We start from the raw sequence: 22,874 nt of genomic DNA, 5'->3' as shown, positions 1-22,874 counted from the left end.
CTGGGCCGAAGCGACGGGGAATGGTCCGAGGATATCCATTCCCCATTGTGCGAAGGGCCAGGGCGCGGTGATTGGCGCCAAGGGGACAGAGGGGACTCTCTGGACGTTGGCGTGGCGCTGGCAGGCGTCGCATTTCCGCACGTGGTCCTTCGAGTCCTCCATCAAGGTCGGCCAATAGTAGCCTTGCCTCATGATCTTATGCGCCAAGGACCTAGCCCCCAAGTGCGATCCGCAGATGCCTTCGTGGACTTCGCCGAGGGCGTAGGCCGCTTCCGCGGGGCGGAGGCACCTTAAGAGGGGGGCGGTAAACGAGGTCCGATACAGCCTCCCTTCATAAAGTACGTAGTGGGCGGACTTCTTTACAAGCCGCCGGGCCTGATCTTCGTCTTCAGGGAGGATTCCTTCGGCGAGGTAGGCGACGAGCGGGTCCATCCAAGACGGCTCCGGATCAATTGCCATCACCGCTCCAGCCCCGTCAATGCTCGGGGCATCCAGGGTCTCCAGGTAGATTGCCCTCGACAAGTTGTGCGTGTCTGCGTCCACTAGGCGGGACAACCTGTCGGCCCTGGCATTTTCGCTCCTCGGGACCTGCTGAATGTCAACACTGCCGAGGTCGGGAATGAGTGTTTGCACCTTCCGGACGTAGCTCTGCATGGTCGGGCTCCGCGCCTCGAACTCCCCTCGAACCTGCCCGACCACCAGCTGGGAGTCGGTGAAGACTTTCAGACGCCGGATGCCGAGCTCCTTGGCGAGTTTGAGTCCCGCGACTAGGGCCTCGTACTCCGCCTCATTGTTGGTCACTGGAAATCCGAACCTCAAGGCATACTCGGCTATCACTCCATCGGGATTGGTGAGGACCAACCCAGCCCCTCCACCTTCAGGGTTCGACGACCCGTCAATGTGGAGCGTCCAGATCGGGAGATCGAGGCTGGGTGTCTCCGGCGGCTTAGGTTCCGCCTCCTGCACAGTGCACTCAGCGAGAAAGTCCGCGAGTACCTGGGCCTTGATGGCTGGTCGGGGCTGGTAGCGGATGTCGAACTCACCAAGTTCTACTGCCCACTTCACCAGCCGTCCCGCATTCTCTGGATTGCTGAGAATCTGCCGCAGTGGTTGATCGGTCAAAAGGGTGACAGAATGAGCCTGGAAATAGGGGCGAAGCCTCCTGGTCGCAGTCAGCAGCGCGAAGGCGATCTTCTCAGCCTTCGTGTACCGCGTCTCGGCATCCCGGAGGACTCGGCTGATGTAGTATACAGGCTTCTGAAGTCTTGCCTCTTCCCGAACCAGTACTGCGCTGACTGCGGTTGGGGAGACCGCCAGGTAAAGGTAGAGCATCTCCCCCTCTTGCGGCTTGGACAGCAGGGGAGGAGACGCCATGTACTCCTTGAGCTGGTCGAACGCCGCATGGCATTCGGCCGTCCAGAGGAAGTCTTTTGGGCGCTTCAACACCTTGAAGAATGGTTGGCAGCGTTCGGCCGACTTTGCCACAAATCGTCCGAGCGCGGCGACCCTTCCAGCGAGCTCCTGAACCTCTTTCACTTTGGTCGGAGGGGACATATCTTGGATGGCTTTGATCTTGTCCGGGTTGGCCTCGATCCCGCGCTGGTTGACAATGAAACCGAGGAACCTCCCGGCCGAAGCACCAAAAGCGCACTTCGCTGGGTTTAGCTTCATGCGAAACTTTCGCAAGGTGGTGAAAGTCTCCTCCAGATCTGCAATGTGCTGGTCTGCATGGCGGCTTTTTACCAGCATATCGTCCACGTACACCTCCATATTCCGGCCGATCTGCTCCTTGAAGATTTTATTGACGAGGCGCTGGTAAGTGGCGCCAGCGTTCTTCAGACCGAAGGGCATTACCTTGTAACAGTACAGCCCCCGGTCTGTTATGAAGGCAGTTTTCTCCTCGTCCTGTGGAGCCATCATTATTTGGTTGTAGCCGGAGAAGGCGTCCATAAAAGACAGTAGCTGATATCCGGAAGTCGCGTCGACCAGTTGGTCTATCCGTGGAAGCGGAAAGCTATCCTTGGGGCACGCCTTGTTCAGGTCGGTGTAGTCGACGCACATCCTCCACTTCCCGCTCGCCTTCCGGACAAGTACGACGTTTGCCAGCCACTCGGGGTAGCTCACCTCTCTTATGAAACCTGCCTCCAAGAGTTTGTCTACCTCCTGGTCGACCACCCGGATCCGATCCGGGGCACAGTGTCTCTTCTTTTGCTTTACTGGTCGGTGGGTCGGGTCGACGTTGAGGGCGTGAGAAACGACCTCCGGGTCGATCCCAGGTACATCGGCCGCCGACCAGGCAAACACATCTGCATTGGCTCGGAGGAATTCCACTAACCGGAGCCGAGCTTCCAAGTCGAGGTTGGCACCGACCCGGACCGTGCGGTCCGGGCGGTCTTCTTCGAGGGGAACTTCGATTACGCCCTCGGCCGGCTCCCCGTGCCGCAAGGCCACTTCGTCTCTGGCGTCAAGTGACTCGACGCTTAGGGCCTCCATGGGCTTCTTCCCTTTGAGAGTTGCTAGGAAACACTGCCGTGCGGTCGGCTGGTCACCTCGGACCTCTCCAATCCCGGCCGCTGTGGGGAACCGCATGAGCAAATGGTAGGTAGAAACCACCGCGCGAAGGGCGTTCAGTCCGGGTCGTCCGAGGATAACGTTGTAGGCCGAGGGGACACGGACGACCAAGAACCCGAGCCGCACCGTGGCTTCTGCGGGTGCAATGCCCGCAGTCACAGGCAGCTCGATGACACCTTCGGCCGAGATAGCGTCTCCAGTGAATCCTATGAGGGGGGTGGATGTTTTGTGCAACAATTGTCGGGAAAAGCCCATCTTTTGGAAGGCCTCGTAATACAAAATATCAGCTGAGCTTCCACTATCCACAAGAACGCGCCTTACATCATAGTCCGCCATAGTGAGAGAGATCACCATGGCGTCATCGTGGGGAGTCTGAACCCCCTTTACATCTTCATCACAAAAAGTGATTACATTTCCGACCCGCTGCCTCTTTGCGACGACCACTCCTGATACTTCCGCCGAGCCCCCTGCGTTCCTCACGGGCCGAGAGCAGCCCCCAGTGATGGTGTGGATCACTCCCGCAACGGGTCGATTCTGCTCCCGAGGCTCCTGAGGGGCCGGGTCGGCTGGACGCGGGTCTGCGGGGGGACGTCGGTCGTTTACATATCGACCGAGACGTCCTCGGCGAATGAGAGCCTCGATCTCGTCCCGAAGCTGGAAGCAGTCTTCGGTATCGTGGCCGTGGTCTCGGTGGTACTCACAGTACGCCCGAGAAGGCTTCCTCCCAGGGATCTTCTTCATCTGCCTCGGGACCGGGAGGTCCTCCCGCCCCTTGACCTCCATGAGGATCTGGGCCCGGGGGGCCAGGAGTGGGGTGTACCGGTTGAAGCGTCGGTGCGGAGAACGAGGGCGTGTGGCGCCGTGGTTCCTTGCTGGTGACGGGCTTCTGCGCCGGCGTTGAGGCGTCGGGCTCCTCCTCTGGGGTGCCTCTTTTCGCCTTTTCTTCCCGGGCTTTAGAGGGGCTTCGGCGGCCTCCTTGTTCCGGTGGGAGGCTGCCTCCTCGGCGTCTGCATACTGGTTTGCCCGAGACAACAGCTCCGGGAAGCTCCGCGGCAGACGTTTGTCCAGGGAGAAGGTGAGTCTGCCCTTCCGGAAGCCTCGCTTCAGGGCTGAGAGAGCCACCTCCTGGCTCAAATTCCGGACCTCCAGTGTTGCCTTGTTGAAGCGGGTGAGATAATCCCGCAGGCTCTCTCCCTCGTTCTGCCGGACATCGAAGAGGGAGTCGGAGACCAGTCTTCGCCGGCTACTGACGGCGAAATGGCTGATGAAGAGACGGGTGAACTGGTGGAAGGACTGGATGGAATTAGCCTCCAGGCCGGCGAACCACGCCCTTGCCGGGCCGCGGAGGGTCGCCGGGAAGGCCTTGCAGAGGAGAGGATCCGATGCTCCATGGAGGAGCATAAGAGTCCTGAAACTCTCCACGTGGTCCCGTGGGTCCGCCGCCCCGTCGTAGGGTTCGATCGCCGGCATTTTGAACCCCGGCGGGTTTAGGGTTCGCAGGATCCTTGAGGCAAGCGCCGGCTGGGAGGAGATTTCCAAGTCGGCGAAGGGATCTTTGGAGTGGCCCTTCAGGACCTGGAGCTGTCTGTGGAGATCGTCCACCCGCCGGTCCAGGGAGCGCGACCGGTGGGTGGGAGACAAGGAGCGGCGCGAGGGGGACCGAATGGAGTGCGGGCCCCTCGAGGACTGGGGTGTCTGAGAACGCGCCCGGGTCCGCCTCTCGTACCCCGCGCAGCTCCGATGAGAAGGTCCTGGCAGAATGGACCGCACTCGAGAATCCTCCCCGCGCCGGCGCTCCTCTCCATGGGAGAGGAAGGAGCGCGGGTTGTGAGGAAGAGGCGAGTGCTCGGGGAGCAGCGGCTCCTGAGCCCGCTGCGGCACCCGAGAGATCACACCCTGCAGATTCTGCACTGCCTCCGCGAGGGTGCGAACCTGCTGGGCTAGCTGGTCGAACTGAGCAGGTTCGACCGTCTGAATGGGAGGAGAAGCGGTGGAATGCTGCTGAGAGTGTGTTGGGGACGCAGCAGCCTCCCGGCCAGAGGCGCGAGAGGCTCCGCGACCGGAAGCATTGGAAGCTCCGCGACCACCTCGCCGTGCCATTACGATCGTTCTGAGATTCGTCCCTCCTTCTAGCGCCAACTGTTGCTGGTGGTCCAAACCGAGAACGATTGACACGACGGTGTGAACGGGGTTCCGCCTGAGTTGTCTTGGTTGGTGCTGGTTGCGCTCCACCTTCCGCCAAGGAACCTGCAAACAAGCCTTGCACCACCACCAGGGTGGTGATGGCCCTCCGACGGTCAAGTCAGAGGAGATTGGAGGAGGAGAGATGATAATCACAAGTGGGAGAGAGTGCTCTGGGAGGTATTGCTTACCCCCCCCCTTCTCCCCCCAGCCGCATATATACCTGGCTGGGAGGTCTCTCAGGGGGGTTTGTCGTCGTGGGGCACGATAGAATGGCCACTGACATGGCCGTTACGGGGCGTCGTGGAGCAGCGCCGGGTACGGTCATGGCAGGGCGTAGTGGAGCTCCGCTTTGTACGGTTGATACAGGAGATCGTGGGCAGCATCGGGTACAGCCGTTGCAGGGAGTAGTGGAGCAGGAGGCCGCGGCGTGCCTCTGGAGAATAGCCTGTCGTTATCAAAAGATCTCCGACTCGGGGTCGGAATGCTGGATCATAGGGCAGCCGACCCGGGGTCGGGCTGCGAAGCCGGGGAGGTCCGACTCGGGGTCGGAGTGCTGGATCATAGGGCAGCCGACCCGGGGTCGGGCTGCGGAGCCGAGGAGGTCCGACTCGGGGTCGGAGTGCTGGATCATAGGGCAGCCGACCCGGGGTCGGGCTGCGGAGCCGAGGAGGTCCGACTCGGGGTCGGAGTGCTGGATCATAGGGCAGCCGACCCGGGGTCGGGCTGCGGAGCCGAGGAGGTCCGACTCGGGGTCGGAGTGCTGGATCATAGGGCAGCTGTAGCTTTCCTGGATACGCGTGCCGATCACGTGGGGCATGGCGGCTCAATTCCCCCATAACAATTATAATATAGTAATATAATATTATATACTATAATATAATAATATAACATAATTTTTATATTATATAACATAATATATCAATATATTATGATATAATATAATATAATATTTATAGTACAATATAATAATAAAGTATAAAATATTATAATTATTATCATTATATATTAATAATATTATTTTATATAAGTATTGTATTTTATATGGGTATTTTAGTGTAAAAAGAAAAAAAAATTATAACTCAAAATAGGACTAAAAGTGCTTTTTCGGAGAATCTCCAAAACATAAAAGGCTGTTTTAGTTTTCTGATAAAACTAAAATAATTTTTTAATTTTTTTAACTAAACACTTCTATTTTATTTAAAAGTATTTTTGGAGCGCTCTCCAAAAGTTCTACCAAATGGCCTACATATCTCACGGTTGTGGACCCAACTGTTTTGAAAGTGGGAAATAGCTTTTAACCCATTCAAACATCCAAAATACATGGATAGGACCTGCTACACTATATGATTAAACATTCAAAACCATGAAAATTACTTTTCGGCAATCATTATTATCTCAGTAAACTAAGCAGCCGAAAGCTCTTTCAGAGAGAGCAAACGACCATTTTTATGCGCTCTCAGAACAGCCCAAGCCTGGTGCATTTGTACCCGTGTAGTATGAATCACCGTTTTTAGCAAAAAAAAAAAAAAAAAAAAAAAAAAAAAAAAAAAAAAAAAAAAAAAAACAGCCCAAGCCCCAAGCTCGGGGCCATACGAGACGGAGGGCTTCATCAAATCTAGCGGGAAGTGGGAGCGTCGTGTCGTCGCCGTCGCGTTTGTTCGAGGATAGGCTTGACCGCTTGAGGGGCGACGCGCCACGAGCGCTGACGTTTCATGTTCGTTTGATATCGTCATCCTCGCTCATCGTGCCCAATCCCAAGTCACCGGACCCTTTCTTAAATCCTTTCGCGACCTCCTCCTCCTCCTCCTCTCCCGCGATCTAATTAAGCCCTAGATCGAGATCGTGGTCTTCGATCCATCCTCCTAGCTCCAGCCATGGCCACCTCGACTCCGAAACATGGTCAGGCGTTCTTTGCTTTCATAAGAAGCACTTCTCTTGGCATCCTTTGATGCCTTAGCCTTCATTGCTTGTTTTATTTTTTCGTTAGATTTTTATTTGCTTGCGATTTCGATCGGATACTATCGAATAATTTAATTGTTAATGGATATCGTTTGATCGGGAAAGTACAAGTACTAGATTATCTATATCTTTCATGTATTTATAGACATTAATTGGGGCAAGTGTTCTTTGTTGAAGCAGAGGGGCTTAAAGGCATTCAGGAATTCGTTTCTTGGGAGTTGGGAAGAAAACTTGTAATAGCATCGATTTTACCGAAGAAAAAGTTTCTTCTTGTCGGAAACATCATTGCAATGATGACCAACAGCGAAATTTCTTGTTGCTTTCGAGTCAAATCAGCTCGACATTCACCAAAATCAACTAATGATTTGAGGAACCATTTCTGGTCTTCTGTCCTGGTTTTGTCAGGTACTAGGACTGGTTTTTCCAGTACTAAGATGGATATCACCAGAACATTGGCAAAGGTGATTGATAAGAAAAGGAGAGTTCTTGGCGGAACACTTAATGCGATGTGTTGTTGCTGTTCTTGCATCAACATGTCATTGACTAGCCTCGTAAGTGATACCAAAATGCAAGTTTTGTCCACCTAGCTAATGATGTTATGCTGATGCAAAAGTCATGCCTTATCAATTGTCCTGTTAAAGTTGTCCCATAGGCCATAAGCGGTCCAAATAAAATTCCTCACCCTATTACAAACAAATCCTCTAGCGAGTTAAAGGGAAAGCCCTGTGGTGAAAGCATAAAGCAGGACTGCTAATGTTTTTATTTGAGGATAATTAATGGAAGGTTTAAAACTGATTATGAAAGGGATTTCATTGGCATTAGGCAGATTGGTCTCTGGAACATTGCTTGATTTCTTTTGATCGAAGTGAGAGAAATGATTAAGTGGTGTCTACTAATTAACATTCAAAGGAATTCTGTAGTGTTAGCAGTTATACTTGTTAGAGAGGGGCCAGAGAAGAGAAACAAAATAGAAACATCTCTACATCAAACATAGATCTTCATCTTTTCAATTGAGGAGATTGTCTTCGCATTTTTTATCTGCATGCAATTTAACCTTAATTAGCTCACCTCTGCATATCAAAGAGACAGTTTTTCGCAAATTTATTCTTGAGATAAAAACAAATACGACAAGCTGATTCGTGACCTGGTTGTCCCATGCACAAACATCAAGTGATTCCTGGGTGTGGCCATGAACATGACTTCCCAATTTGACCAAAAATGTTGTATCATCATGCATGGAGTCAGACTATGTCAGATTTGAGGACATTATAGCTATGAGATTATTATTATTTGGTGTCAACATGTTTCTTTCTATGCAAAAAAAAAAAAAAAGTCAAATCTGTGATGCTCAATTTTGCAGTAAAGTTATAATATTGTTTCATGATATAATATTTGAGTGACCAAGCTACTGATCCATGTATAACAGTCAACTGAAGAGTTTTTTTTTTTTACTTACACATCAGGTGATCATTTCAAGGAAGTCAAGAGTTCGCATATTGGATTGCCAGCACTAGATATCTCTGCTGCATTTCCTCAGGCAACACCTGCATCAATTTTTCCTCCATCAGGTAAGATTGGTAATTGTCAAGACTCAATAGTTTATGCTAATTACTGACAATTATGATTATCACTTATCAGCATTATCAACACATAATAATTGATATATGGGCTTTGGCATGACACTCTTTATGCTGTTCTGTGTTCAATGGTGAATCCCACATGAAAATTAAGTCTTATTTTTTGAGATGCTCAATGAAATGTGAAGTTGCATTTCATGGTCAAGGTCAAAAGTTGAAATCTTTTTGCAAATACTTTTAGCCTATGAAATGGAGGGCATAGTTTTTTTTTTTTTTTTGCATGTTCTTCAGAAGCAACATTAACATAACTATAATATTCACTGCCTTACCTCCACCAATGTTGCAGACCATAGATAAAGACTGCATGAAATTTTAAGAAGAATAAATTACAAAAACCCCCTATGATTAGGGGTAAAGTACACTTATACCTAATAGTTTGAAAAACCTACCTTTATCCTCTTGAGGTTTATTTTTATACAACACTTTAACTCATACCTTAACAAAATATTAGTGAAACTGTAAACCTTAAATGAGACCCAAATGCCACATTAGAAAAATTTCAAAAATGACCAAAATAACCTTAAGTGACATAACAACCAGCTAAGGATATAAGAAAATATGTATATTCTCTTTCCAACTCAAGGATAATTTCTACTTTTTACATGAGTAAATGGTTTTACTAACGTCGTTAATTTAACTAGGTGTAAGTATAGGTCTTACAAACTATTGGTTGTAAGTATAATAAACATAGACCTCAAAAAAAAAAATTATTGTAATTTACTCTTTTAAGAATGCATTAACGGATTATCGACAATTGCATGTAAGGGTTCGTTGTGTTATTTGGCTACTTCATTAAAAGTGGGGGTGTTTGGATTTTGTTATATATTTGTATAAACTTTTGTTTATGCGTGGGAAATGCAATTTAAGCCTTTAATTTATTTAAGGAGAGGAATGGAGGAGGACGAGGAACTGAAGGAGGCTGCAGACTTACAGCACCAAGATTCTCAAGTTACTGGAGATCACCTTCAAAAGGGAACTAGTTATCCTATATGCACATATTGGTTGAGATTCCAATTCAATGCCATATTGCTCGTCCTAAATATTATTATTTCAGTTGGCGTAAACCCTATTAAATTGGGCCAAGAATCTATTGTGATTGGACCTGAAACCAAGGACTATCGAACCTTCCCAAACCAGATGGTTCGGGGTGGATTCAAACCGGCTAGATTGAGATGGTATAGTAACTTGATTCGGTCCCAGGTCAAAATTGGCCCAAATCGGGCTGAATTGTTTAATTTTTCCCAGTTTCAAGTAATTTTGGCCGATTTTAAAACTCAACTAGGTTCAGTTCTTTTATAACCCTCTTCTCCCCTCTCGTGATCCTCCTTGCCTCTCACGACTTCTCCCCTCTCTTATGATTCCCTTGTCTAGGGTTAGGGTTCCATGGCTGCTACTACCACCAATGATAATGATGATGATGAGAACCACCATCCCTTTTTCTTCTCTCCTCGCCATGCCACCACCTCTCTCACTTTCTTTCTCATCACCACTCTACTGCTGGTGCAAACGATGACGATGGTATTGGTCGGGGGTACTCCTATCCCATCCTCCTCTCTCCCTCCTCTCTCCTCCCTCTCTCCCTATCCTTGGTTTCGGTGTGCCTTGGGTCTATACGGTATGATTCCGTACCAAACTAGTAGCCAGTCTATATGACCCCCTGGTACCCGTTCAGTGAACCTTCCTTGGAACGAATTAAATCCATTTAAAAAATTCTTTCTCCCCCAATCAAGGTACATCATCAACAGCCTTCCTCCCACTCAAGATTTGATCTGGAACTCTTCTCATAAAAGAGCAAAAAACTAAGTAGCTGATAGTGCATAGAACTGAGATAAATAGTAGTTAACATTCTCTGTTAAGCCCAAAATAATAGTAGGGGCTAAGTCTTCATTTTTTCCTGAGACAATATGATTCTGACTTAATAGAAATCTCATTTGATGTATATATGTTGAGATGGGCTCCGAAAAGCAGTCTCTTTTGGTCTCATATTGAGTTCAAGAATTGAAATTAGTTTTATTTTTGTCCATATCATCTTTTGGGAAAACGTGTGACATGGATCATAGTTGTCTACCTTCAGCCACTGACTTTATTTCATGTAAGATGATGTGGTTTTCCAAGTCCTGGCCCACATCGATGCTGTCTCTCATTCTCATACAACCGTCACTCAAATGAGACTTGAGCATAATATGGGACTTAACCAAAATCTTGCAAGATTTTATCCCCAGCATACACATGGCAAGACACTACCATGCTGCTATATTAATACAAACCTCAAATTTTGTACTATTTATGTGATAGTTAATACACATTACTCTCATGAGAGACTAATGCCAATAACCAACATGTAGCATTTCCTTCTTGAAACTGGTCTTCTAGGTTTCATGATGGGCATCATTCTTTGCCAGAGTTGACTTGGCTAAGAATTAGGCATTAATTCACAGTTGGTTGATGGCAGGGGCTAATAGCATGAGGTTGTTACATTTAATGCTCATTTAATAACCTATACACTCAACTCGTATAGATGAGACAAGGCCTGCTAAATTAGGATTCTTATTACGTTTCAATGTTTCGCCTCATTGACGACCACTTTGTAATATTTGATCTTTCCCTGCTTGCCTTTTATTGGGGAATGATACAAGAAGCAAGGGTCAACGCAACAAAATAAGAGTTATGTTGAAATACATTGATCTCTATGAGTTTACAATAATTCCCAGACTTATGTTAAACTGATGTTTTGGATGACTTTATACTAGATCAAATGGGAAAGCCACTATCCTTTATTTAGAAGGGCCTATCACTTCTTATAAACTTTTCAAATGTAAATAGATTTTATCAACATTTTGTGTTCCACTCTCTTATTTAACTTCATGCTAACATAATGGGCTTGCAATCTCTTATTTGCAGCATCAGATTATTACCAATTTGATGACCTATTGAGTCCTGAAGAAAAGGCTTTGCGGAGAAAAGTCCGAGAGGTCATGGAAAAAGAAGTTGCTCCCATAATGGCAGCGGTAATTTTCTTCTTTTCATGCATTTTCCAAAGTAACAAATGTTTTCCAAAGTACCATACGCCGTTTGCCTACGACAACATTCATCATAACTTATTTGCTGGAGATACTTCTACTTCTATGTTTTGTGACCTCATTCAGGCTACTGTTTTCACACTATCTACATAAATGCATATGCACATGGATTTGAATGCTAATAGCACCCATATAAACCTTCTTTTCTGACTCTAGATCTGGTAATTCATGGTAGTATTAAAACCCAGGAACTTTTCTTGCTGCTGCAACCAATTAATATTCTCGAATCATGCGCATTGTTTGAAATATGATTATGGGATGGTCCATTATTTTTGAATCTCTTTTCTTTAGCCTATGAACTTTCGAGGATGATTCGAAAGTGATTCCATCAGGTTATTTCATTCTGTAACTGAATCCACCTCATTGAAGGATATGTCAAATAAGAAGGGCATAGTCATTCCCATAGAAAGTCTGAAAAAAAGCACCACTCTAGACTACCTTTAGCATATCAGACATTACCCATCATTTTGACAGGAAACTTGGTACTCAAAACATCAAAGTGGACAAAGATTGTGGTATAATGTTTTTAAGGTCACTGAATTGAGCTTGTAGATATCTAATAATGCATCAATGATCGCATTTTGCTGACACTTACTGCTTTTTCTCCTTTCCTGATCCAACTAAGGTGGGTCGATAGCCTGTGAATACAATTTTCTTGTAAACATTTAATCCATGAGTTTCTGAAATTATAGTAATATCTTCTAGAATAATTTAAAACATCATGATAAAATAACCAAGAACGACATTGATGACTACTATGAAAAGATGCTTTAGAGTACAGTTGAAAATTCTTGATTTGAGTGCAACTGGTTGTGAGCTTATTTTGTTTAACATTTATTATTGTACTCAGTTTTTTTTTCATCATGTGAAGTAAAAGAGTATTTCACTTCATGGTACGCCGTACCGGCCCAAACCGAACGGTATGGAGCGTACCGTACCGGTACCTGGTATGGGTGGTGTACCAACACTCGGTACGCCACAAAAATTTCATACCATACCGTACCAACATTGTGCTAGTGTGGCACCGATACGGGATCCGGTTCCAAGACGACGAACCTTTATTTTGGTGCATTCTTCTTTTATTTTGGTGCATTCTTTCTGTACTGAGTTAGTTATATCCCAAAAGGTTGTGTTGCTTTTTTCGACTGTGTAATAAACCCAAACATAAGTTATATGGTATTGCTTCCTATGTCTAAAAATTGCCTTGAGTTTCAGGTAATGCAGACTAGATCAAACTGCAAGTGCCAATTTAGATTTATTAGTTGCTATATTAATATTTTGTTGCTTATTTGTTTATTTCAATATCTAAGCTCTTGCATTGTAAGACACCTATTTCTGGTGCTGGTGCTTCTATATTTGTGATCAGTACAAGCTTTGTTTCTTCAGTATTGGGAGAAGGCAGAGTTTCCTTTTCATGTAATTCCTAAGCTTGCTACCTTGCGTCTCGCAGGCGGAACTATAAAGGTACTGTTCCATGTTCATCCTTCACTGAGGTTTAAAATTGTGTAGAAAGGCATTTTAGACATTGTTCTTCACAGGGTTATGGGTGCCCTGGGCTCTCTATTACTGGAAGTGCTATTGCTACGGCAGAAGTTGCCAGAGTAGATGCAAGCTGTTCAACCTTTATTTTGGTGCATTCTTCCTTGGCAATGCTTACTATTGGTAAAAATTCCAGTTTGTTATTCCAGATTTTATGGCCATTGTTTAGTTTCATGACAATGCTGAGGAACAAATTTTTGAAAACTGAGTTTTGCCTTGGCATATCTTGTTCCTTTTTGTCAAGAATAGCATTGTGTGGGTCAGAGGCACAAAAGCAGAAATACTTACCATCATTAGCTCAGTTGCATACTGTTGCTTGCTGGGTAAGTGTAAAATACTTATTTAATATGTTGAGTGAGAATCAGTTTGGTTTTCCATTAATCGAGTTATATATCACAGGCTTTGACTGAGCCGGACTATGGAAGTGATGCAAGCTCCTTGAGAACCATTGCCACGAAGGTTCAATACTTAAGTATTATATTGACAAGTTATACCAACTTATACTAGATATGATTTTTTACTATGTACTTGCAATTTGCTTTCGTTCTTTATGTGTGCAATTTGAATTGCTTAGTATTTGTGGTATGCCAATTCCTGTGGTGGAACAGGTAACAGGAGGTTGGATGATAGATGGCCAAAAACGATGGATAGGAAACAGTACCTTTGCTGATGTGTTAGTTGTTTTCGCTAGAAACACAAGTACCAACCAGATAAATGGGTAAATTGTACTGCACTTACTATATATTTTAATTGTATGCGAGTGGCTTCAAAGTTTCCAGCAGTGAAACAAAAGAGCTCTTGAATTTGTTTTTGTGCAAAAAAGTTTTGGAGTTCATACTCATTATCCTGTATTAAGGAACTGAAACATTTTAAGATACCATTTGTTTTTTTTTTTTTGTTGAAATGCTTACAGCCTCTTTTACTGCTTGCAGGTTTATTGTGAAGAAAGATGCCCCTGGATTGAGGGTCACAAAAATTGAAAACAAAATCGGTCTGAGGATTGTTCAGAATGGTGATATTCTCTTTAAGAAAGTGTTTGTTCCTGATGAAGACAGGTTGCCAGGTGTTAATTCATTCAAGGACACAAACAAGGTATTGTGAAACATGATTTATATTCTGACTTGTTTTGGTTGATAATTAAATGGTATGACTCCATCGAGGCCTTCCTCTGGAGCCTAGTATGACCTTTCTTTCTAGTTCAACTAAAGAGAAGTAGCAGATATGGTTAGTTTCTAAATTGTATCTCTTACAACTATTGTTCACCAAAAAAAAAAGAGGATGAGAATAATGATTTAACTCATTACCTGAATTAAAAGTGAATTCTTGTTCTTCATACACTTGTTGAAAATATATCTTTTTGCTTTTCCTGCATCATCCATTCTTTGTATACATAGTTGAGGCCTTATTTAGAGCTTTCAGGTGATACTCAGTACGCTTTGATCCCCGAATTGTGATCAAATCAGCAGATTTGCCTTTTGTAACAAGTCTGAGTGGAGTTCCGTCCTTTTCCATCTTTATTGACCTTCTCATGGGTGATGATTTGGTAGTCATAGAATAGGCTTCAAGACCAACCTAATCTTGGGATGCCCATTAAGCCAAATATAAATGAGGCTTGCATCATGACTAATCGGAATCTGCTCTGACATACAAATATTCTCATTTTTAACTTTTTATTAAAAAGATTGAATGATTGGTAGTCTAGGACGTGAATTCATAGCTAGAAAAAAGGGGCTCTGATGACCAAATATATATCAAGGAAAATCAATAGTTATAATGAAGGTAAGCAATGGATTTTATCAGTTCAGTTGGTCAACATCAATGTTGTCCATGCCGAAATTGCTTATCCTCACCTTTTCTTTTCATAACTTTTTCTCTCTTTTTCTCCATGTATGTCCTCCTTATGCTTTTGACCCAGAAATTGCATTTCGTTTTCAATATTCGTAGATAAGACTTTTTGCTACTTGGGGCACTTATATCTGCTTGCTTGGAGCAGGTCCTTGCTGTTTCACGTGTTATGGTTGCATGGCAACCTATTGGCATATCAATGGGCGTATTTGATATGTGTCACAGGTATAACAAAATGAATTGGTGTCTGCATATCTTATATGCATGGTACATTCTAACGGGTCAGATGAAATAGGTACCTGAAAGAGAGGAAGCAATTTGGAGCTCCATTGGCAGCATTTCAGATTAACCAAGAAAAGCTTGTTCGCATGCTTGGTAATATTCAAGCAATGCTTCTTGTTGGTTGGCGCTTATGCAAATTGTACGAATCTGGAAAGATGACTCCAGGTCATGCTAGCATGGGAAAGGTTGCGTATGAGCAAGACACTTCTTTCTGGCTGTTATTGTTGTTATTAGAACTAATATCCTGAACAATCTTTATCACCGGAATCATGCACTATTGTTCTTCAGGCATGGACTTCCTTAAAGGCAAGGGAGACTGTCTCTCTTGGTCGAGAATTACTTGGTGGAAATGGAATCTTGGCTGATTTTCTAGTTGCCAAGGTACAGGAAGTTCTTGTCTATAGTTTTCTTGTCTCTCTCTCTTTTTTTTTTTTTTTAAATTTTGAATCTTACACATCACTGGTTTGCACCAATTGATGTAGCATCTGCCTTTATCACCAAAAAAAAACCATCTACTTTCAATTTTTGCATTTTGCATGTTCAGGAAATTTAAGTGCATGAAATCTCTTAAACTGAAAGAGAAAACGGGGAAATTCTAAAAGAATATCTCGGTCTGTTTAACTATCATGAAACTGTTCTTGAAAATTATATAAAAAAATCATTCATAATGCCTTATCCTGTTATCTCCTTGTCCTAGGAAGGCCCAAAATTTTTGGGAAACAAAAATATGCTAAATTAGCCATAATTTATCTATAAGTTTTTTTTATTTTTTTGAAGAATGCAACTTTTAATTGCAATAATCATGCTTAACATGTTAATGATTTTTTCTCTCGATTTGCTCCTGTGAAGTATTGTCATTCCTTTTTAAAGATTTATCTGGAATTATGTTTGGCGTACATTCTTTTGTTTGCAGTTTAGTTCCTTAGGGACAGAGCTTGATGAAATATGGTGCTTTCAGTTTTCTTTTGAAAAGAAATTTACTTAAAAATAGTTCAGAAATTATACAGGGTCAAATTATTGAGCTACATATCATTGACCTTTGAAGGGATGGTTCCTTATGAATCCATACTACCATTTATCACTCATTAGCAGATGATATGGACTAATCATTGGATGAAAGATGGAGGTATGGTGTTTTGTGACAAATGAACCAGTTATATGGACAGACTACAAATCTAATTTAGATCAATCTCATCATGTTCTAGTTACCTTAGTTATTCATTATTTGTGTAAATTCCCGACTTTCTAGTCAATTTATAGGATCTTTTCTATATCTAGCTATTTATTGTCTTGTCGCCTTCTAGCGGTGGGCGGGAATTAATTGTGGGAGCTTTTCATATCTATGTATTGACTACTCTCTTAAAATTTTATGGATTTTACCTGGGTCCATTTCTCTGTAATGTCTGATGTGGTAGGGAACCTTAAGTGCTCCAACAAGAGCCTGTTCTTGAAAGACTATTTGATTCCTAGAATCTTGTTGTTTCAGGCATTTTGTGATCTGGAGCCTATTTTCTCATATGAAGGCACCTACGATATCAACAGTTTGGTGACAGCGAGAGAAATCACAGGGTTTGCAAGCTTTAAACCTGCTGTCCTGGCCAAGGCAAGTCGGCTTTAAATTAAGTGGTATGAATGCATGCAAACCTTTAATTTCTCTTATAATCCTGCAAACGAACCATGCTGGATAGTTTCTTGTATGATATCGCAGCTTATTTTTACTCTTGGTTCTATTATAACACAGCTTATGGTTTGAAAAATAATAATAATAACTCCATATAATTTCCTATCTGTGGCTGGCTATTTCTCTGAATTTTAAAAAATCACGGAATGCAAATTCTAAAGTTTGATATATCCATGCAAGATATGAGATGCAAATAAAGCTGAAGACCAACAGGATGGACTTGTAAGTTGTAATGCCCACTTTTATATGAAGATCCACGTGGATATTTATTTTACAGTAAATACACAAAAATATCCAGGCATAGCTAAATTTAGATATGGAATGAAAGATTATCAGATTTTTGAAAGCATCGAAAACTAAAAATCCCAAGTCTTATTGATGTGCCTCACCATTCCAAAGTTGCAGAATTCCCATATTAATCATGAAATACTACGAACTTACGAAACTACCAAACATTAAGAAGATAACCAAGTAACCGCTGCTGTAAAATATTTAACCGGCTTTCTCCATCGATCCATCCAGCCAGCATCAGACGGCTAGTGGCGGCTCTTGGGATGTCTTGTTTCTTGAACTTACTTCCTGCCCCCACCTCGGCCCACCCTGGGGTTGTGCCCTTGGTTCGCCCGCGGGTCGCTGTAGTCGTTGGTGGTCACCTTGAGAGACCGACGTGCCTCCCAATTTGCCGCCCAAGCCTCTTCTCCTGCTTTAACCATTCAAACGGAAACAAACTCGTCAAGCGCTCTCATGCATGACGCTGTCCCATGACATCTGCTACTAAAAGAGAAGAAGAAGGAGGAGAAAGCGCTATCCTAAATATGACAATTAATAAAATCCTACTACCATCTTGGTTATATAAGCAGCTAAAGTCCAGGTTCTAGGGATGCGTTTGAGGCTAGCATTAAAGTCGAATCTGCGTGCAATATATGATAGATTTTGATATGTTCGAGTGTTCGCTCGAAAGTTACTACAAAAGTGTGTCGTATGAATCTCTTTGGATCGTAGGCCGGCTTTTAGTCGAAACTCAGTATTGGCTTTAGGATACATATCTTCAGAGCATGGAAATTTAGTGGACCGCTAGCTGCCCATCTGCCGTTCGCTAGTTCACTTAGATACATATAGATATGTATTTGCGTGTTTGTGATCTTAGCACACATCTCCTCGATCTAGTGACTGGCTGAAGGAGAGAGGCGTGGAGAGGTTCCCATGAACAACTGCACGCTTAAATTAGGTTTACGACATGGACAAGATCCAATGTTGCATGGTTTAAAAAAAACAACACAAGTAAGCCTCAGAATATGCCAGAGAGAAGGGGAAAAAAAAGGAGAAAAAATAAAAAATAAAAATAAAAATAAAATAAAAAAGAAAGAGCTACCTGAAACTAAAGTGAAGTTGCTTGTTAAAGCCAAAGCAAGAAAGAAGAAGAAACACAAATCACGAAGAAAGCAACGTAGCCCTGAATCCATCTCCAGACTCCGGTATTCACAACAGATTGGAAGAGGAGGTGCACCATTTTGTAGGAGGCAAGTACGGGAGCAATGTCGAGGCCACGTGTTAAAGGGGCATTGGAGGAAAGAGTTGACCGATCTAAATAATGCGATCCACGTAGGGACGGTACGCACGGCGGGGTACGTCGCAATTTCCTTCTAGGTACGTGCAACAAGGTCAACCATCATGTACCAAAAAAAAAAAAACCAAAGGAAAAGAAAAAAAAAAGGCTCAACCATCTTGATCCGTTAATTCATGGTCAATGGTGCATCTCGTTTCGTCATTGGGTGAATGTCTCAATCGAAGGTTTCTAAAGTCGAGATCCTAATAATTTGCATATCTATAGTGGGTGCACTTGCCTCCACTTTCTCTTATCTACTGGTTCTCGGTCGCTCGTTGCCGTGTCCTGTCCTGTCTTCTCGTGGCCACGGTTTCGGTCCAACGTTTCAAGAGTGCTGCTATATAGGCGCCGGTCACGAAGGCCAGTCTCCACTTTCCTGAATACCTTTCTCAACGTATCATGATTGCAGAACCATTCAGTCACCAATATATGAAGCTAGCAATTGAGCAACTCTTTCATAATTTGTTATTTACTTAAAAGTTATTTATAATTTTCTCAACAGATTTTATATGGTGACCTCGTAGCTATTTCTTGCTCCCTATGTGAACTTGTAATTCATAGTTTAATGGGGAACTAGGTTAAGTTTTTGTGATAACAGATATTCCACGTACCGATCATGGAGTTACGTGGAGTGTCTTCTCTGAGAAAACGGAATCTATGCGGTTGTAGATATCTTTTCTTTTGTCTCATGAAAACCTTTCATAATTTTATTAGGAGCTAGATCACTTTGTTGTCCATGTTGTCTTGCTTGGCGTGAGGTGCTCTTTTTCACACTTAAACAATTCTTTTACAATTATGCTATGCATTATGGGATCTCATCAATTTTTCATAAGAATGGTCTCTCAGCATATTTATCAATTATTTAGAGTCAACGTGGTGCCACAGTTTCAACTCACAATAATCCAAGAAAATGCCTTATTGAGATTTCCAAACATGCAATATGCGACCAATTAAGTGCCACATATCAATATTTTTGCAATTCAGGCTTTTTAATTTAGTCTCGTCGTAAGATTTAGCTTGGATCTCCGATTCTGAATCGCGCAAGCCCTACTTTGTCTCCGGTGGCCTTGATGTCTTCTAGCACCTGGGCCTTCCACTCTCTGTAAGTAAATGTCTTATATCTGGAGCTGATAATTAGACCATCTTCCATTGGAAAAGCAAAATAACACACTGAGATTCTCTCTTTGCTTCTATTTGTCAGCACCCTGTGTTTGACGCTTCTATACTCATCGTTGCCAAAAACCTGAAACGTCATTAGAGCAAAGCCACAACCTCATTAAGACTTGACACGTTATGATCTGAATTACTTTTGTAGCAATAATCTGATTATAGAAGTCACCTGGATCATGTCTCCGAGATTTACAGTAAGCATGCCAGGGATTGGTGTTACGTCGAACCATTGGTTGTCATGAAAAATTTGCAGGCCCCCCAACTCATCTTGGCACAAGATGGATAAAACGGAGCTGTCTGTGTGAGCATTCATCCCAAAATATTTATCAGCTTCAGGGCAACATGGATACCGATAGACTCGAACAAATGTGCCATCAAATTCAGATAAGTAAGAAGCTGCCTTCTTAGCATCCAATTTGAGATTGGCAGCCACAACATTAAAAAGAGTCCTTGCTATGCGTGCCATGTGCCTCCCATATTCATCTGCCAAACACCTTGCAAGAAAGATGAACCATGTTAGAGAGAAGGAGAAGATTAATTATGTATGTTTTCATTATAATTATCTTAAAGAAGACATAGGGTTCATTCTCTCCATCTACTTTCCTTTCCCTTAAGGAAGTTTTGTTATCATAGTGGTTGAGTTTTTATACTATGATGATGAACCAAACAGTCTAAACTAGAATAGTTAAACATATATACTAATTCTAAATTCATCGATTTTGTTTTACTCCGAGTTTTTACCGAACTTTCGATAAATTTGTGGATCCATTTGAATTGTGTATTTTTTGCACTTGTCGTCTTACTTGTTTATTAATTTTTTGTTATGACGAGCTTGGTCCTAAATTTACTAGACAAAATCCTGAATAATTCTTGAACTCTTGTCTAGTTTTTTTTTTTTTTTTTCCGTTTTTACCTTTGGAATATTCATTTCCCTTTGTTGACTCATTTATGAATAACAAACATTTACTGTGCGTGTTTCGATGGACTAAATCAAATGAAGTTATTAAATTTACAGCATCAAGAGTATGAATTGGTTGGATTTGGTGCAATGCGGTCCCTAAATCTGTACTGTGGCATTAATTTTTATTTTGAGAATATGGTCTAATGCTGAATTGGTGTGATGATGTAAAACTTATTTTTCATGACATGTCAATTATGGCATGAAAAATAATCAAGTAATTGTTTTCATAAAACTCATTTATTTTGATTTTTTTATATAAAATTTGTCAAACCAGATATCTCTTGAATGAATTTTCACCTACAAATTCTTCCACAACTTCCTTTTAGTTTCTTTTGTTCTAAATCCTAAGGCCCCGCTCGGCTTATTTTACTAATTCGATAGTAGAATAATTTTCTAAGCTGTTAAAGTTATCCGAGAGACAGAATAAAAATGGGATATCAGGCCTAATTCCATCGCATCATAACGTACAAAGGTTAATTCACTCTGTTATTTTTCCCCAGACTTTTTTTTATCGTATCTCTAATTCTATATTTGAAAGAAGAATTTTTTTGCATGAATATCCTTCTTAAAATTTAAATTTACATGAGTAACCTCTTAAAATATATATTTATTTTTGTACCCTCATAAAACACTATGTTTGCATAAATGTCCTAATATAACGGTTCACTGTTAATAAAAAATATATTTATTTTAATCAAAAATAAAATAAAATTTTAAAATTACTTTTTTGTCTTCCATCGCAGTCATTAGGTTGTTTTTTTTATGCATCTATCTATTAAAATTTTTTTAATTATTTTAATTTAAAATCGTTAATTTTTTAACGGCCAGCATGGATACATATACAAAAATAAATATAAAAAATGGTAGAATAGAAAAATATATATTTTACAATAATACACATATAAATATCAATTTTAAAAGATATTAGTATAAAATTTGATATTTTGGAGAGTATCTCTGAAAAAAAAAAAAAAAAACCCTTAGAAAGAAACACCCCCACTTTTTTTTTTTTTTTACTGAATGTTAGGATTTGTGAATGTTTGGAATAACTAATCCAGGATTTGCTATCCCACAAGCAAACAGGAGCTAAATGCCCTATCCTACTCAAAAGTCCCCAAGTGTCCGACTAAACCAGCGACAAGGAGTCGGAGAGCCGGCCGTACCTGAACGAAGAAGCCGAGCCTTGGGAGTCCAAATCGTGTCCTTTGGACTTGAGCTGGCCGAGGGGAACGTGGAAGCCTTCGACCCAATTGAGGTTGGCCACCTTCGCGCCCAAAGCCGGCGTGCCCCAGATGTAGGACATGGGGTCCGAGAACAGGGTTCGCTTGGACTCGAAGGGAAGGGAGAGGAGGCCCCTGGACTGGTCCAGGAGTCGGTCCATCAGGGCCGAGGGAACCCCGTGGTTGGCGATCCGGAACAGCCCCACACCCCGGCACACCTCGTCGAGCCGGACCGGGTCCAGGTCCTCCAGATCGATCACCGGGACGTCGAAGACCGGGTTACCGTGAGCCGGCCGCTGGTCCGCCTCGCGGTTCGAGCCGGGGTTGGGCCGGCGGAAGAGGGGCGGGTAGGACGGATCACTCGCCGCTGCTTCTTCCATCGCCGCCGCCTTTGATTCCATCGCAGGCCTTCGTGGGGAGAGTGGTCGACCATTTTATTTACGTTGGAGGCAGCGAAGAAAGTGGGGTTTTTTTTTTTTTTTTCTGTCACCTGACAACTTTTGCCACGTAACAAGCCAGCGCGCCGTTGGAAGCGGCGTTTTCCTATTATTGTACTTGGATAAGGATTAAAGGAAGACGGCCACCAACTTTGGCGTTTCCTATTAGATAGTCTTTAACATTTAGGAAGGCAAAAAGGGAGACGAGAAAGCGTGGCGGTGATGACCAATTATCGAACACTTATTAAGTTGTTTGCATTTGGAACGTTGAAATTCTAAGTCCTAATCTAATAGATTCTTGTTTCATTGGTTAGTTTTAAAGGTTTTAAGGTTCTATTTTTTATATTTTATAAAAATTTTTATTCTTTAGCAGTGATAAGCCTTATTCTTAGTCTTTAGCCGTGATAAGCCTTATTCTTATTCTTTAGCAGGGATAAGTCTTATCCTTATTCTTTAGCAGTGACAAGTTTATTTATTTAAAGAGACCTTTTGGTGCCTTCTTTGGTATGGCTCGAGAAAATTTCAAAGAAGAGTGAAAAAAGATAGAAAACAAAGATGTGAGAGTTTTTCTTCTTGATGAAGAGTGAGAGAGAGCTTTTTGGTGTGGCTCATTCTTTTTAGAGAGTAGTGTGAGCAAACAGAGAAAAGGAGGAAGCCAAATTTTAAGAATTTTTCATTGTCTCCTTATTTCTCTACCCCTTA

At 43.0% G+C, this 22,874-nt stretch overlaps 2 protein-coding genes across 3 annotated transcripts; one reads left to right on the top strand and one right to left on the bottom strand.

Moving 5' to 3' along the window:
- The first annotated feature begins 6,207 nt into the window (after nucleotides 1-6,207).
- On the top strand, nucleotides 6,208-16,885 carry ACX4 (acyl-CoA oxidase 4). Of its 2 annotated transcripts, none has more exons than XM_008794844.6 (13): nucleotides 6,208-6,654; nucleotides 8,178-8,282; nucleotides 11,253-11,359; nucleotides 12,818-12,895; nucleotides 12,970-13,093; nucleotides 13,220-13,293; nucleotides 13,370-13,429; nucleotides 13,579-13,688; nucleotides 13,903-14,062; nucleotides 14,964-15,040; nucleotides 15,111-15,282; nucleotides 15,386-15,478; nucleotides 16,584-16,885. In XM_008794844.6, the coding sequence occupies exons 1-13, from the start codon at nucleotides 6,630-6,632 to the stop codon at nucleotides 16,713-16,715; spliced, it is 1,317 nt and encodes a 438-aa protein (XP_008793066.1). In that variant the 5' UTR covers nucleotides 6,208-6,629; the 3' UTR covers nucleotides 16,716-16,885. The 2 variants fall into 2 exon arrangements, with proteins under 2 accessions (XP_008793066.1, XP_088558525.1); XM_088702399.2 differs by having other exon boundaries at nucleotides 6,510-6,654; nucleotides 9,236-11,359.
- Nucleotides 16,886-19,276: 2,391 nt separating this feature from the next.
- On the bottom strand, nucleotides 19,277-22,195 carry LOC103711117 (2-oxoglutarate (2OG) and Fe(II)-dependent oxygenase superfamily protein). The gene is made up of 3 exons (XM_008797135.6): nucleotides 21,679-22,195; nucleotides 19,724-20,048; nucleotides 19,277-19,627 (listed from the first exon to the last, which is right to left on the bottom strand). Exons 1-3 carry the CDS (start codon nucleotides 22,134-22,136, stop codon nucleotides 19,397-19,399), a joined length of 1,014 nt encoding a protein of 337 aa, XP_008795357.4. The 5' UTR covers nucleotides 22,137-22,195; the 3' UTR covers nucleotides 19,277-19,396.
- Nucleotides 22,196-22,874: the final 679 nt, after the last annotated feature.

Source organism: Phoenix dactylifera, chromosome 8 (assembly GCF_051530095.1).
Source record: "Phoenix dactylifera cultivar Ajwa chromosome 8, Ajwa_hap1_PhDact_Kaust_v1.1, whole genome shotgun sequence".
Taxonomy (NCBI): Eukaryota; Viridiplantae; Streptophyta; class Magnoliopsida; order Arecales; family Arecaceae; genus Phoenix; species Phoenix dactylifera.
Note: the sequence above shows the minus strand (reverse complement) of the source record. Positions and strands in the feature narration are given on the sequence as shown.

What these genes read in the sequence shown, in the direction of transcription:
- ACX4 (XM_008794844.6), top strand. Translation starts at nt 6,630, where the DNA reads ATGGCCACCTCGACTCCGAAACATG. An exon ending in CACCTCGACTCCGAAACATG is followed by an intron (nt 6,655 to 8,177) that starts GTCAGGCGTTCT and finishes CTTACACATCAG; the next exon opens with GTGATCATTTCAAGGAAGTC. An exon ending in TGCATACTGTTGCTTGCTGG is followed by an intron (nt 13,294 to 13,369) that starts GTAAGTGTAAAA and finishes TATATATCACAG; the next exon opens with GCTTTGACTGAGCCGGACTA.
- LOC103711117 (XM_008797135.6), bottom strand. Translation starts at nt 22,136, where the DNA reads ATGGAATCAAAGGCGGCGGCGATGGAAGAAGCAGCGGCGAGTGATCCG. An exon ending in GGCTCGGCTTCTTCGTTCAG is followed by an intron (nt 20,049 to 21,678) that starts GTACGGCCGGCT and finishes CTTTCTTGCAAG; the next exon opens with GTGTTTGGCAGATGAATATG. An exon ending in ATCTCGGAGACATGATCCAG is followed by an intron (nt 19,628 to 19,723) that starts GTGACTTCTATA and finishes ATGACGTTTCAG; the next exon opens with GTTTTTGGCAACGATGAGTA.